At 38.3% G+C, this 17,140-nt stretch overlaps 1 protein-coding gene across 5 annotated transcripts in view; it reads right to left on the reverse strand.

Annotated features, from left to right (window-relative positions):
• Positions 1-17,140, reverse strand: part of PDPK1 (3-phosphoinositide dependent protein kinase 1) — a 34,060-nt gene that overhangs the window by 5,515 nt on the left and 11,405 nt on the right. Inside the window, exons 1-8 of one of the 5 annotated variants that reach the window (XM_027736016.2) lie at positions 16,928-17,015; positions 7,587-7,856; positions 6,563-6,605; positions 6,226-6,363; positions 4,918-5,062; positions 2,419-2,516; positions 1,582-1,657; positions 279-347 (exon numbers count right to left, since the gene is read on the reverse strand). In XM_027736016.2, coding sequence (XP_027591817.1) covers positions 279-347; positions 1,582-1,657; positions 2,419-2,516; positions 4,918-5,062; positions 6,226-6,363; positions 6,563-6,605; positions 7,587-7,799 — 782 coding nt within the window. In that variant the 5' untranslated portion in view covers positions 7,800-7,856; positions 16,928-17,015. Of the gene's footprint in view, positions 1-278; positions 348-1,581; positions 1,658-2,418; positions 2,517-4,917; positions 5,063-6,225; positions 6,364-6,562; positions 6,606-7,586; positions 7,857-16,315; positions 16,381-16,688; positions 16,885-16,927; positions 17,016-17,140 lie in introns of those variants that run through there. The other 4 variants (XM_027736010.2, XM_027736011.2, XM_027736015.2 and 1 more) reach the window with 4 other exon arrangements.

Below are 17,140 nucleotides of genomic sequence, written 5' to 3' on the forward strand. Positions count from 1 at the left end.
GAGAGATGCCTTATACCCTCTTCACAAATAAAGTTATCTCTATGGTACAAATTACATGTGAAATTCTAGGATAACTTAAGGAATGTCTCTCAGGAACTCTAGTTACAGCTGTCTAAGCAACTTCAAGACATCAAAAAGAACAAATAATAGCAGGTATGACATTAACACCAACACTGCATCGTGAAAAGTTGTACTTCAGAACTGGTAGTAAGGTAAAAATCAAAATCAAGTCAATATATTTATGATCCACGTATAAAGAATTAGCTTAAATCTCTTACCCGGCTCTAAATGGAGGCAATCCAGCTACAAGTTGATATATTATACATCCCAGAGCCCAGAGGTCAGAGCTTCAAAAGAAAGAGGAAGAAACATATAGCATCTTTTCATAACAGAAGTCTTTAAACTGTAATTTAAAAAGAAAAATTCTTAACTGTCTGCTACTTAAAACATAGCACAAACCCCATGGATAAATTTGCTCTGTATAATTTCCATACTATTCTCACTTCAGCCCCTGACAGAAGAGAAGGCTAGCAACACAACTTTGTTAAAGAAAAAAAACTATACAGTAACAATCCCACAACAACTAACTACAAGGACACATGCAAGACTGAATTCTCAGGCAAAATAATACGTATATAAGTCTGAAAAGAATACTGGTTTATCCACTATGACAATTCAAAGATGCGTCCAAATTAATGCAATAGAATTTAAATCCTCTCCTCTAAGTATTTTATAAAAAAACCCCACCAAACAAAACAATACAGCTTTTTCACTTGAAGCTCTTCTTAAGACACAAACAAAAAGGCAGACTATATGGTATGTGGGTGAGGGAAAGTTAAGTTTTAGCGTGTTGGCCTGAAATAGCACTTTAAACTTACTGTACTTCAAGGTAAGCTGTACATAGATTTGATTAAAGTTTCGAAATCCTCATGGAAGACTAAAATACTAACAGAGACTCAAAACTACTCAAATTACAGATGAGGCATTATGCAACTTCTAAATGGAGATGATAGCCTGATGAAGTCTTTCCATTGGCCAAAAAAGTTAAAACCTAGCACAAATTACTACAGTTATTCCTATAAGAATAACAGGCACAGAGATGAGCTTTAAAACATTGCAAACCTCAAGTACAGCTTAGCAAAAATAACTGCAAGTTGATCTAAATACAAGTCAAAGAACGCTGCAGCCTTTCCCCTAACTGACAGCATGCGACATTGGTTGTTACTACAGCAGGAAATACCATTATTTGAGGAAGGTTTTATAAAACAGAATTAAAATAATTACATTATTTGGATAACATAGAAAAATTGATATATTTATGGGTAAGAAATCCAACTTCACATTATACACCTAATCCTGTTTGTAGAACTCCAGAAGGTAGATGAATTGAGGAAACCAGCACTAAGACAAAAAGCAATACTTGTTAAGAAAAAAAAAAATTTCAAACTTTCTTAAAAAACTTTTATACACAAGCATCTTTTTTCTTTACAATACTAAGCTTCCTTGCTTGATGTATCCACTCCTCCCCATTTAACAGCATCCTGACAGAGTCAGTGAAGTTCTGAAATGCAGAGTCCTCACCTTTTACAGGCAGATTTCTCTGTCAGCAGTTCTGGAGAAACATACTGTGCTGTCCCAACAAATGAATTTGCCCGTGCTGGTAAGGAAACAGAAAGAAATAAGCCAAACACATACTTATGGATAAACCAATCTTTCCTTTCCTCCCCTGTACCAACCCAATTAAAGAAACCTGCAAAGGCAATCCCTTGCAAGTTACATAATGCTACCAAGAACCCACGGGAATTTAATTTCTCTATCAATCCACACAACCTGCTCGGAAGAAACAAATCAGTCTCAGTGACACTCATGTGGTTCAAGAAGTTGGGCATTTAGGTACTCTGTCAGTTATAAAATCTACCAACACAAGCTTACTACATTCAAGAAAAAAAGGTTATCAAATTCAGTTCAGCTTAGTGCTTTTTCAGGCATTGTTTGCAGCATCTATTTACAGGTTATTACTAAAAACTAGCAACACAAGAATTCTATAGCCTTCAGTGGCTATCAGAGTTGCACAAATGTGGAGTTAAAGACATAAGCAGAGTAAAAACTTACTGTATCAGCTGAGCCACAATACCTCTGTTTATATTCTTGTCTTGCAAATGAAAACTAAGTAATTTGAAGTAGTTTGACTTCCCACTATATTTGGTGATCCAGCTGGCTATAACACTACACCAAATATTACCTTTTCTGACATAATCCAAGCAGTGACACTCAAAACTGTTTCAAGATCTCTCAGTGATTTAGATGAGGTTGACGATATTTGAAAGTTACAATTTGGTAAATACAACATATGTACATTTTCAAAGGATCACTTGCTATAATTATCTGTGTTACATAATGAAATAAATCATGGCATACCTTGTCTGCTATCTGCAGATAATACTTTCGCTGTTCCAAAGTCTGTTATTTGAATGTGCATATCTTCATTTAATAAGATGTTCTCTGGCTTAAGGTCCCTAGAAAAGACAGATTTTTATATTCAAACACCATACAAATGACAGTTGCAAAACTGTCTAGTGATTTAGGTACACAATGTTATCATAAATGATGTAGACATTCTACAAACATTGTTGCAACAACTTTCTTCTAACTTGTAGCTGTCAACCTGCAGACTATCAGATTTGGATAAGCCCCTTAATTAACATTTTTTCTAAAAAGACCTTAAGTAATTAATCATCTCAAAACTACACTACTGTGCATCTCAACAGAAATGAAAAAAACCCATTAAAAAAAAACAAAACCCTCCCCGAAACAAACAAAAAAAAGCACCTCCCAACAAATCCCAACAAAAATCTCACCCCACAAAAACACACACAAAAACCCAAGCCCTTTCACTCCAAAGCCTTAATTTAAATAACACCTGACAGACTGATACGGCATTAAGATCTTCTAGGCCTGTTTCCTCTGTGCAAAACTCCAGTTAGTCAAACTCCAGCTGGCAAACCCAGCCCCAGCTAAATGTCCAGACTACGTAAGAACTGTAAACCACCTCTATGTATAATCTCTCTTTCAAATGTATGCCTACCATTTGCATGGACACTGCCACCAGTGTCCATTTTCTGAATAAAACCAGACCTCACAGTATGACAAACACAATAGAAAGTAATATAGAGTTAGATGTCAAGAGGCTTGTCAGCAACAAAATAAGGAGCATAAAATAAGGGTGACACTGATACGGTATTACTTTGCACAAAGTTTCCTCAGCTGTAAAGATGACATACTTCCCCCTCTTAAGCAGTATCTTTGAATGCTCATAAAGAAATTTGGAGCATGGGAGCTGTTTTGGTTGACTGGTAAGAAAAAAAAACAGTACAAATTCAAAGCTGTTTTAAAGCTGTTTCCATCAACCTCTGTGCAGCATTATTTTCGTCAGATTGCAGCCCCCTATAATGAAAAAGCATGGGTTGTACAATTTAGAGTCTGCAGATTAGCACAGAGAGCAATTGGAATGAAGTAATTATGACATACAAGCCATAAAAATCATTTTCCTGTAACTAATCTCAGAGAGCTATAGAAAGTATATGAATGGAATGGACCCTTTTAACAGTTCTGTGTGGGGCTTTTTTACATATACATTTGTATGTAGACATATTGTACTCTATAACACATATACACAGCGTTTATATTATACACCTACATTAATACTGTATTACGGATCTATAGCTATATAACTAGATACATAGAGATATATCTGTAATAACTTTTCCAGAGTAGCCTGACATCTGAAACTGGTTCTATCTCATGTCCTATTTCTTTAGGCAGCAGAAAATCCCACGAGCTTTCAGGCACTGCTAGAGCTGTGGCCTTATAAACTTCATACTAAGTTCTCTAATTGCACAATCTCACTGTTTTCTTTTGAGCTTCTCATAAGGGCCTTCATATGAAGACAAGCATAAAGCAGCTCTTCTGTAACACAAGATTTCCAAAACAGGCTTAGTAACACTGACAATCATGCTACATTCATTTTATAAGCCTTCTCTCAGCCTAACATATGGACTGTAAAAGTGAATGAAACTGGGAGTTCTTGAATGTTTTTTCACCCTCGTGGAAAATTTTATGCTTTCATACTCTCCACATCCATCCCCCTTAGATTCTATTCCAAATTATTACACAAAAAAGTATTAGAAGAACACTTTTTCCTTTTAAATGTAACTGAAAGAAGTAATGTTATCAGAATTATAATCAGCCAGCTTTCTGCCAACTAGCATTTACTGTTTCACGACAACTGCTCAGTAACCTACAGACACAATAGATTCCTTACCCAAAAAGAAGTTCTGCAGCTCAGATGTTTAGCACTTAAAACCTTAATTTATTTAATAAACACGAATGAAAAAACATGATTATCCAAAGAATACAATTACATTCAGAACAACTGTGAAAGTACTATTAGAAACTTTGCTAGATTTCACCATTTACCTAGTTATTGTTCAGCTTTGTGGAAATTGTTCACTCAGTGAAAACTGATATAGATTAATTTTACTTTTCTTGATTATATAGCACACACTAAATCACACACCAGAAAAATTCTAATTACCTTTGCTACATAACAGCACAGGAAAAAAAGTGTAGTTAAACAAAAAGTCTGTTTCTGTTTTCAGACCAACTGATCAAGCTTGAAAGACAAGCTTTTGGTAATGTTAATTCTAGGCCAAAAGGTTTTCTTACTTCTTCCTGCTACAACAGTTTGTATAACAACAGAGATTGGCTCTCCTCCTCAAGTTTTCTATGTTTAGCTACTGATGTTAACAGTACCAGTGCTGATCAAATGCTACTATGTGCTCATTTCCACAAAATTCACAAAGAATGTTTCTAGAAAAAAACATAATCAACTGCATGTTGGTCTCAACTTTGTATTACCTGTGAATTATTCCTTTCCCATGCAAATACTCCAGGGCTGATACAATTTCAGCAGTATAAAACCTGGTACAGGTCTCATCAAATGAACCAATTTTGCGTATATACTTTAGCAGCTCTCCGTTTTTGGCATAGCTAAGCCCAAAATCTGCATGTAAGTAGTTAAGGTCTATCTCTAAGCCATTCTAAAACAAAAATCCCCACATCTCATTCCAAAGATAAGAATAATACTAAAAATACATAAACAGGAGGGAAGAAGTTGGTTAATTTGAAACTTTACACGGCAGCAGCCCAAAATAATTACTTAAATATGTTAACAACCTAGGACACAGGTCCCAATTTCTTAGCACAGCAAAGACTACGTAAAGGGGTAACTTTGTTGTTTTTTCAGACTTGTGACCCAACTAATTAATTTAAATTGCATACATAATTGCCCTCAAAAAGAATTATTTACAGTAAAAACTGTTATAAGTTTAAAATTGTCCCATCACCTGAGAAGTACCAGAGCAAGTGTTTCCACTACAAAGAGGCTCTGTGAGCTCTTTTAGTGTATGCTGCATGAACTCTAGGGCCTGCGAGCACTGCCAGCAGCCTCTGGGAAAACCACAACTACTTACTGACCCCACAAACAGACTGATCTATCCCTTTAGCCTTGGCACAGCCAATCGGAAGCAGAAAGTTTAGGAGGAAATTCGCATCATTAACGTTTTCTTCACAAGGAAAAAAATAAAGCCAACTGTCAACCAGTGAGCTTCCAGGATGAAACTGTACTTTGCAATTACTGCTAGAGAGAGAGCATGGGAAACAGAAGCCCAAACGGAAGATTCAGATTATTCCGTAAGCACTTTTACACAAGAAAAATTTTAATAATAGCTCTAATTGCCAAAAAAAAATAGTAGTAAATATAGCTGGCTACCCCTATTAAACATAGGAATCATGGTGTTTTACTATACATATCACAAATAAAATACTTCTTAAACACTTCTCATACACCACCCCAATTTAGTATTTTTAAATTACTTTAAACTTGGATCGTTGCAAGTCACCCTTCAACATTTACCACACGGACAATTTGCTTTGTTGCTCTCCCCCATCCCACAAGACACCCACTCTATTCCTTGAGGGGACCTGCTCATTCCATCTGCTTAATTTCTATTAAAAGCATGACTGCAAAAATTGCAGCACATACATTAGGCTATTTAAAGTACCTGAAGTTATTTTCATCATTCCTGTTAGACCATGTTTCAAAGGAACCTAAACTGGGTTCCTGTTAAGAAAGTGTTACAGCAAGTTTTAAAACACAAAGGATACATAGCTTTTCATCATCCTGAAAGGTGAAGTAGAGTTTCACAAAAAAAGGGTGATCCAGACGGGACATTACATCTCTCTCTCGTGTCACATATGGCACCTTGTTCTCTTTTATGATATGGCGTTTTTCTAGAATTTTAACTTAATGAAAAAAAATAGAGTGAAAATAGAATAGGTACAATCAAATGAAGTCCATCTAAGTAATTTGTTTTGGGGCTTTTTGGTCTGATAAAATTATCATAAAACCACTAATTCTGTTTTTTTTCAACAGGTGTTTCGTACCAGGACTACGTTGATATTATATTTTCTAATAGTTCATGTTAAAGGAGCCAATACTTACTGGCATACTCTCTAGAACTTGCCAATTCTCGAGCCAAGACAACCTGTTGCCAGAGGAGAAAAAATATACTGTAACTGGTCATTAAAGATGTACACTAACACCAATTTTGATCTTCCAGTCGGTATTCAGAACACAACAAAATATTTAAGCATGTGTTCATATTATGCTGGCTTCAACAAGACTTCTGTGGAAATTCAGTTCAGCACAACAACGCTTGTTTTGCTAAAAGACACACTTGAGAGGGAAAACAATTATTTACTTTTTTTCCAGAAGAATTCTGAAGGTTGTAACGTAAGTCACAGTAAATCGCCAAATCTTCTTAAAGAGGGGACGAAAAGCCACAGGTTGAGGAATATTTATAAAAATCTAATTGTCACAGTACTTTCCTTAACATAAATGGCGAAGATTGAAAGATAAAATTTATCTGAGAGACCAAAAGTAAAAAGTCACACAGAACTTTTAACTACTCACAGTTTGTTAAGAAGATTTAAATAAAGGCAATGGCAGATTTCCAATTAGTAGAAGCAAGAGATGAAATTTCAGGCAAGCAGGTTTACATTTTTAAAGAGAAGATTTTGGGGGAACACAAATTAAAGCTCATTTTCAAGAAAGAACTTTATAAAAGGCAACTTTAAAGACAATCAGAAAAGTCCCCCTTGCCTGAATGCGAGCAATAATCTTGTAACAACAAATGACTAAAGTTTTCAGGCTTTCCCATTGTAAGTTTATATCCATAGCTATTATGCTATCACAATTATATTAGAGAGCAATGTTGACTGAAAATCCAAGCATGAAGACATTAGGATACAATGGAACTTTTTATGAATTTAGAAGGTGCTTGGAAAAAATCAGCACCCATATTTAGTGCAACACTATTTTAATAGTTCAGCTTAAAACCGCTATGTCCCATTCATTTATTCTTCAAGCTGTTCTTTCCAGGTTTAAATCTCATCAATCTTACACACACAACAAATTTTGAAGTTTATCTAAGATATTTGGCACCTCTTATAAAAAGCAAAGTTACCGTTGAGAAAGATCCTTCACCCAGAATTTTCCCAAATTTGAAGTCATCAGGTCGTTTCTTTCGAGGCTGTGGAGGCTGCTGTCCCGTATGTTGCTGCAAGGAGCTGGAATTAGATCTTGATTCAGGTGCCGTGCTTTCCATGTTAGATCCCTGTCTGCTGCCACAGGGAGAAATGACAGATGGAGTGCTGGAATCTGCTTCGTTCCTCACCATTGATGGGGATGAGCAGGAGCATAACACCACACTTGACTGGATTGGAACAGCATCATACTGAAAAGAGAAATGAAACTGTTATTCCCATACCTGGTGCAACAGCACTTTATTTCCATACAAGAATCACATAAAGTCTTCTTTGTAAGAGTTATCATTAGAAGTTTCTTTAGGAGAGAATGTCAGTATTTATTTTGGCAGCTCCAATTTGTTAAACAACTCTGTTTAGGTCAGGCTGTCACACAGCCATAAGTCAAATGTCTGAATATTTAATTAGTGTTTTTTTCAAACTCAAAAAAAAGCTCCCTAACACCAAGTTACCAAATTTCACAGTATATTCTCCTACAAATAACATGATCTTTAAACTTCTAGTTATACAATGAATATCTGTTTTACTAGTAACATTAGTTCAGAAATCCAAGTTACAATGAACTGTAAATGAACACATGAAAACTTTATTGGAGACAAAGGACACATTCTTATTTTTTTACTTGGAATTTCACTGTCTTCAGTACAATTGGGGAAGGACAAGAAGAAAAGAGATAACATACAAAAGGCGGATCAGCTGGAGGGTTTAATAATCAGCAATATCTAATACTTTTTTTTTGAAGAATGCTCTGGTTCATGACCTTTTAAAACAAGGGAGATTATATTATTCAAATTGTACCTATGGTCACATAAAGACAACCCAACTGCAAAACAAAGAACCAGACATTGCCCAGAAAAAAGTACAAGAAACACACTCCTAAAACTGATTCATGCAATATACAAAGCAAATCATCATTTGGTACCCTTTCATCAATTTTCCCTAAGTAAGACCAAGGAATCTTGTCAAGCTGCTTTCCATCTCTTTTGGTAAAACACCATTAGTCTCTCAGGACCTGCTTCAGATGTTTTACGTGAAACTGGCCAGAAAATGTAAACAACAGGAGAGCTCTGCTAAACTTCTGCTGACAACAAAAACTTAAAGGGTACCTAAACACATAGATAAAGAGTTAGACCTTACTTTTCTTTCTACCAAAACAGGACTACAATTAAAATATGGTCCAAGTACTTAGGTATAACAATGGGACACAAGTGGAGAATGAACTTAAGCTAGTCCATACTTGAATACGCAGAATTAGAAAGCACGAACTAGGAGAAGCAAGGTCTTAATGCCACTAGTAGGGTGCAAACATTAAGGAAAAAAAACAAAACAAACCAGTTTCAGGAGAAAAATCAAGACACTGAACTCCTGGGAAACAAAAAAATCTAATCATCTGACTAGATTAAGCTCCTGAAACCTGTGTGTTTATTAAAGAATCTGACTGTTTCAGCCATGTGGTAATACAGAAGTCTGAAAATTAGGATCACCTGCAATTCAACAGAACCCTTAGTGGATATAAGAACTACGGACTGGTGTATGTCATAAGTGCTAGACTAAAATATTATAAGAAATTCACAGACTATCATGAATATAAATCAATACAAACATGGATGCCCTATATCACCAAAGTCTGCTTAAGAAATTGCAGGATTCAGAAAGCAACATACCAACACTCTGAGATATCTATAAATTTATCTTTTCACTTACAAATGAAAACTGAGAGGCTTTCAAAACGGATATGACATGATATAGTACAAGAGAGCCCCCCTGGCTGTCGTAGTATTCCATCACATCTCTGTGACAGAATAGTCTTACATCTCTGCCAAACACAGCTCTTTGGTACAGGGACATCTTCCAAAATCTACGACCCTAAGACTTACTGTACAAACTAATAGATCTTGAAGTAAAAATGTGAATTCCTTACATTAACCTGCACAACTAAGAAGGAGTAAAAGCTTTTATGTCACATTAAGAGAAGGCAAAACGGCTTTCAGTGGACAGGTGTTTTGTTGTTTTAGAAATAAAGCTGACTTGCCACTGTTTATCAATACTGAGATTCTGCTAAAGACAGCTTAAGTTAGATAGGGTTGGCCTGAGGGGTTTTGTAAATTATTTTGACATTGTCATATAAACTAAAAGTTCTGAAATTGAAATTTATTTTGTATTGCTTGTAATTTAAACATTGACAACCTGGGACTTTAAAGGGAAAAAATTAATAGCTGGCAGTTATACTTAATATATTCTTTTCATGGCACACTAGTGTTTCAGACAGTTGACAAAGATGCAGCAACTGCATCTGACATACATCTTGTATCTGAAAAAGAGCATCAGAAGGGGCAATTAACAGATATTACACACAGCCTTCCCACTGGCCTCCTCCCCCCTCATATCCCACAATTAAAATGTTTACCTTCTCTATGTTCCCCAATACCTATTTGTGACAGTCTCCACTTCAAAGGCTAAAGTGCAACACACCCTGGGAGTTCCAGCATATTCCAAAATTGAAAAGCAACTCAGCAGGTCAGATACCAAGGCCTGAATATATGTCCTCAGACTATGCCTCTTAGTACTTAAAATGAGAATGCAGGCAAAAGCAGTGTAGTTCAGCTACAAGAAACTTAAGATACAAAGAAACACTGATTCAGAATAAGAAGATCCAACTAAAAGCCTCGCCTTTCAGTGCAAAGAGCACAGTACAGGTTGCACTTCCCAATATATACCAATCCCACACAGGAGTGGTTTGCAGAAACTGTAATGACTATTGTGTGATCCCTATCAATATTTAACACCAGTTTTCCTTTCGTAAACTGTGAGTATGCCAGAGAGAGTGCCCTGAATGAACTCAAGCCAGAGCAACATTAGATAGTGTGCTCTCATAAACTGCAGCAAACATCAATTCTCAGACCTTACATGCTCATGTCTATTTCTGCTCTGGACTTCTGCCTAAAAACGGATTGTCAGACTTTCCCTAAGTGACCAACAGCATCCTCTTTCTGTTAACCAATTGTACGTCTGTGCATAGAGAAACAATATACTGAATAATTTATCAAACTCCATTGCATGCCAGTTTCCATTTATATATGCTTGAAGTCTGTCAGATAGTTTAAAGAAATTTAACAATACAACTATCTGCCAACATTATTATTACCTCTAAGGAATGAAGATACTTGCCTAAAGAGAAAAAACATTAATTAAAAAGTGTCATTAGATGCTGTCACTGTCTTGTCAATATAACCTAAAATCAAGCATGTAATGGATGGAACAAAACATAGATTAAACCAAGCCTCAGCAGTACTTCTGAATGCACCACACAGCTAGTAAATTGTGGTTAACCTAACAAGTTAACCTAACAAGTTAACTTTGACACTCTAGTACATACAGCCACATTAAATTAAATTAAAATATCATAGTAACTTGGAGGTATTTACAAACATGTATTTTGCTCAGTTTCAGCTTGACAGAAGTTCAACAGGATTTCTAAGAGCAAACACTCCTCTCCAAAAAAAAAAAAAAAAAAGGCATTTATTAAAAACTATACTATGTTACAAAGATATTTTCCTGAGACAACAGGATGTTCTTTTCTACAGAAAAGTTCTTTGAAGATCAGAATAAACCATTTTCTTCAAATTGCAGCAAACAAGCTCTACTCCGAGTATTAATTGTAGATATTTAAATAGCATTAACATCAAACATTAGTCTCCTCTAGCACGGTGGTTTGCATTTATGTTGCATAGAGCTGCATCAGCACTCCTTCAAACCTCATCATCGAATGGTATGCAAAGATGACTGCAGAGAACTTAGAATTTAGCTCATAACCCAACAAACTGCCCATCAATTCCACACATCTTGAAGAAACTGACCATTAGTCAGCAAAACAGTCCAAAGCCAAACAATTTGTCAAAATCTATACTTTGATCAAGGTTCATAAATGGTTACCAATTACTACATTTAAATGAACAGATTAGAATCTCATATTTCAATTATAAAAACTATTTTAACACAAATTTGTTTTGCAAAAGAATCTGAAGTCATACATCTATCTGGTGTGACATTTTTCGATCTCAGAAGTTGCCACATGAAAAACTGTTGCTTAATAGACCATTTTTATGAATAAACCATGTAAATTTCAAAAGCATTCAGCTATATAAAAGGAGGATTTTTTGTTGTTGTTTAAACAGAATGCTATGCTAACTGATTAAACAAGTCTAGGAGCCGACCCACCAAAACAACTATGCTCACCTTCATGCCCACTGTTATTTGAAGTTTCTCAAATGCTGGACGGTAAGCACTCATTGAAGCACTGCATAAAACTGTCCCCTCAAAAAATCTCTTAACAAAATATCTTCATAGAAATAACCATAATTTAAAAGACAAGAAGAGATCTTTAAAAATCATGTCTTGGTAATACATTCCACTATTAAACGTTATATGAATATATACGGAAAAAATATATAGGGAAAAACTTGGAACAGATAATTCTTCAAAGACGCTATTTTACCTAAAATGGCTGGCACCTTTGTGATAGTGGGAAATAGAAGTACTGTTTGTCTACTGATGTTCTTTGCTTTGTGCAGTAAATCCATAACACAGTTCATACATAAGTGAGTAATGAGGATATCAGCTTCATGTTATATCAGCAAAAATATAGCAATTGGGCTCAATGATTTGGAAGCAAAGAGAACACCTCTGCATTATGAGACTGTTTTGACTCTTCATTTAGGGAATAAAGATATTTTTTCTACAAGACCGATTTTGTTTCTATAGAAATTAATTTTTCACATACAGAGCAATGCTGATCCAAGATTTTAGTTAATGTAAATGCCTTTCTCTAAATTTGACCACCTTACATACAGTGGCATTTCCTGCCACTAATTTCCAGGCTTCTAATTCCAAATTCAGGTAGGGATTAAAGCTAATGAAAGGATTTGTAAGAACCTGCATATCAGCCAGTTACACTCTAACCTCCTCTACTGCTAGGCAAAGCACTTAAGTTCCAAGCACCTTCAGGGACAGAGACTATTTAAGGCCTCCTTTCACCGCCTTGAGCCTCAAAACAAATCAGAAACAGGAAACCACAAAAATCTCCAAGTCCGCCTATGGCCCAAATAAAAAAAAAAAATCTAAAGTCAGTCTATGGCCCAAGTAGCTATAATGTAAACAAGCCATTGAGAATTCATCTCACATAAAACAGATCTAGGCTAGCTCACAAGAAAACAAAAGCCATCTGTGATCACAGTGGTCTATAGATCCCAGGCTACACCAGCAGCTACTCCTGAGGCACAAGGATGTTCAGGTGCTGCACAGCAGGGATGGGGCCCACTAACACACAGAAGGACTTCCAATGCCAGGCTCCTCGCCAGCAGCTTGAGGAGGCAAAGAGAACGGTTTGGTGTGAAGAACAGAGAAGAAGCCACACAGAAGTGGTAGTATATAGACAGAGTCTATAAAGGATCCACAGCACAGTCAAAAACTGTAAATTAAATTTCTGCAGGATTACTCAAGAACCAAACACCAAATTTAATACTTTCTTTTCAGAAGAACGCGCTACGCAAGTTAATCCTTGTAATTTTTCACCATAAAGAACTATAAAGTATTTGCCAGGTGAAGTATCTACAGCTTGTTCTTTAAAGCAGAAAGCAACTCTCACGTTCAGTATTTAGTCACACAGCAGAACAGTTATTTCCTCCAGCGCTGTTGAATAGAATCCATAAGATGTTAAAAATAAGGTTCTAGACCAAACAGCTAACTGTGTGCATGTTGTGTTCAGTCCTTTCAAACACTTTAGACTGTGGTAACTTTCCACAAGCTTAACTGCAAGTAAGATGTCAGAAAGGGAAGTGAGGAGGGAGGACAATCAGCTCCTTCCCCTTTTTTGCTTCTTTATTACATACACATAATCTAACTTGGCCACTTGCAAAGAAAGATTTTCTTATTTGAAATACAGGAAACAGTGATTCCTTGGCTTCAGACATATTCTTCAGAAAGCTCCAATACGAGGAACTTGGAAAAGGATTTTATCTTTCAAACATACTGTAAGTTCACTTGCATATTTTCTGATGCCAGAGATGTGCTAGTTCTACAGCAATCCCTACAGTTTTTCTAGAGAAAAAATAACTATATAAAATACAAGTTTATTGTTAAAAAACAAGGGTTACTAAAATATTTCACATCTTCATAGATCAAACTTATTTTTATTACTTTGCCGGTTTACTACATTTTTCAGTCCAACAAAGTGATTGTGCCCCTGGTTTCATGCCTTCTGTACAAAAATTCCTGCAAGAATTTCAATAGTCAGCATCTCTTTCCAAGTTTTTCCTGCACTGCTGCTTTCCAGCTGATCTGCTTTAGGGAAGTGCAATGAGCCCAAGACTGCTGGGTGTCTTACAATGGCAAGCTACAGCAATCTAATTATTGAGTTTCAAGAGCTACAAGAAACAGACATTACTTCTGGTACTGTAAGTAATGGATCAATAACCCAAAAAACAATTTGCTTTAAAGTAAACAGGCTACCTCCACAGTGGAATCATTGTTTAATTGAACATTGCTATTATACCCAGATTATTCCGTGGATCATCTCCTTTCTAAGGGCTACAAGCACTTCTTACATTGGAAATATGAATGTATATAAAACTGCTCCTCTTAAAACTTTCAGTTTTTCAACCTTTGAGTACCTCTTCAACATCCACATCTTTTACTATTTTTTATTCCTGCAGCCTGCTCTGGTAAGGGATTTACAGAAAAATTATCCCAATTAAAAGCCTACACATGAGTGATAAGCACTAATCATAGCTTTATGCTGAAAACTCAAGAGAAGAGAATATTAAGTAGATAGGTATGTAGGGAAAACCTCTCAAGCCTATCTGGAAATTTTACAGCTACAAATAACTACAAACATAACTCTTAATATAGCCTAATCTAATTCTTATCATAGATGCAGAATTTACTCTATTGAGAATCCAGTTACTTAAAAAGTGTAGTTCATGTTAGTTCCACTGGAAAAAAAAAAAAAGGCAGCTAGCAGTTTTGTTTGGACAGATCCATGACTACACTATAGGTTTTATCAAGTCAGAAACACTGGTAGAATCTAATAATTGCTAGAGCAGCTAAACATTCCAGTGAAGATGTGCTGCAAAAGAAGACATAAATTACCATACTCCCAGACTCTTCATTTTGAGAGAAAGGGCACTTCTTGATTTGACACCCAATATATTTACAATGAAGGCATTAACAGCAAAAACTAAGACCACACTGACCTCTGCAACTAAAGCAGCACTAAAATTTTTTCCCTCTTAAAAGTACAATTCCCTCCTTTTTTACCATGTCTTCAAAAAATAGTAGAATGTTTTTGGAATTGTTCTCACATATGAAAATATAGAAATTAACTGGTTTGGCGGACAATTGCTGGAATATTCCTTTCAAAGCTGCATTCTATTCCCCTCCCTCCCATTCCATCTTATGCATTTACAATAAAATAATCACAGAACTCCATCACGCAAATCATTAACTCGATCACACAAACATTAACAGTAACTTGCTCAGAGCCTCAGAAATACCGCATTTCCCATATGTGATATCACCTGCATTAAAAAAACAGCTGAATCGAGCCACCTCTATCTGGTGCTGCCTGTCAGTACACTCACCTGACCAGAGAAATATTAAACAGAATGGAAGAGAAGGAATTAAAGAAATTACCCTGAAAAAAATCTCTTAATTTTTACAAAAATAGTTGTCAACTTTGTTCTTAATTTCCCCCCCCCCTGCACGTTTCTCTTATGGGCAGGGACTTAAACTGTATCTAGAAAAGGAACAGAAATGCAAGTACTTTGGAGAGAAAAACCTCAAAAGACAGGCAATAAGCAAGGGCAGAAGCACAAAGGGAAGCATACTCCTTGTTTAAAAGAGTCCAAGTAAGCAGAAATAATTTCTGATGCTAAGAAACAGCTATATAGAGCTCCATCAAATAGCAAAATTAATGCCTTTAATAACCAAACATTGGTTTGTTTCATAGTCCTTGATGCAGCATCTCATGAGCTCTGTAGGGTTACTCCATGCAATATTTCCATTCTTCAGTCAACAAATATGATTATGTGCAACACCCGAAGGAAAAAAAATCACTGAGCATGAAGAGGACAGCACAGTGAAACAGGATGTCAACAATCACCACGGCTATGCCAGTGTGCACACAGAAGAGTGCTGCAGAGTGGAGCTTGGCAGCTTGGAACTGACAGAAACAACACATGACCTAAAAGCACAGCAGCACGCACACAAGGATAAGGAACACAGCACTGCCGGTTAAGTTACACCAACATCAGTGAAAGCTGGGGGTTATTTTTCTTTCCACGAGTGAAGGCCTACACAAAGTAAACTGTACAACCTACAGCGTGAATTAAGATTTACCATTACCACACCTGCGTACCGGCTACAACTCCATCTTATATTAGTGTACACAAAATGTCACAGCTTTACAGTGTCAGACTAACGTAAACAACTGCGTGTGAAACGGCGTCCTACTGTGACCCTCACGATCTTCCTCACGCGTTTGTTCCCACTACAAATGAACTCGATTGCAGAGTAACAGCTGCCTCCCCCAGGGTAACAGCCCCGGCTCTCCCCGTGGGAGACGGCCCGGCAAAGCTCCGCCAACGGCCCGTACCCGGAACCGGCAACGGAGCTCCGCGAGAGGCCGCGGGGCGGCCCCTACACTCTCGGCCAAGGCCTCGCCTCCTCCCGGGGAAGGACCGAGCTCGGGCGGGGAGCGGGGCCCTCACGCAAGGCCCGCGGCGACCCAGGAGCGGGGGGCGGAAGGAGGACTGGGAGCAGCAACGCCGAGACCGGCCCCACAGAGGGCAGCGCCCGCCCGCCTTGCTCCAACAGCCGCAGGCGGCGCGGCAGCCAGCGAAACTCCACCGCGCCCCGCCGCCAGCAGAGCGCCGGGCACGGGCGGCCACCGCTCACGGGCCGGCCCCGGCGCCTGGGCCTACTTATTCCGCAAGCACCCCGCGGGCCGCGGCCCCGGGCGGACTCACCAGGGGGCTGCCGGTGCAGGCCATGGCCCGCCCGGCCTGCGGGCCGCCCCCCGCGCCCGGACTCACCAGGGGGCTGCCGGTGCTGGCCATGGCCTGCCCGGCCCGGGGTCGCTCCCCGCCCGTTCCGCGCCCGGCGCTCGGCCCAGCCCGAGCCAAAGGGGCACCCGCGTCCCCCGCCCGTGACGTCACCACAACAATCCCCCCCGCGGGCGGGACTTCCGCGCGCCCCGCGCGCTCACTGGAGGCCGCAGCTGCTGCTCACGCGCGGGCCGGGACAGGGCGGCCCCGGCAGCCTCCGCGCCCGAGCCGGACCGAGCATGGGCAGTTGTAGCGGTGACGCTTCGCAGGCTGCGCTAGGTGAGGGCGGAAAAGGGCGGAGCCGCCCCTCCCTCGCGCGCTCACATCCGGATTTATGCCACGACGCCGAGGGAGGGGCGGGCAGTGACGTCACC

This window comes from Pipra filicauda, unplaced genomic scaffold (assembly GCF_003945595.2).
Source record: "Pipra filicauda isolate LSUMZ 115617 unplaced genomic scaffold, ASM394559v2 scaffold266_size1643727_pilon, whole genome shotgun sequence".
NCBI lineage: Eukaryota > Metazoa > Chordata > Aves > Passeriformes > Pipridae > Pipra > Pipra filicauda.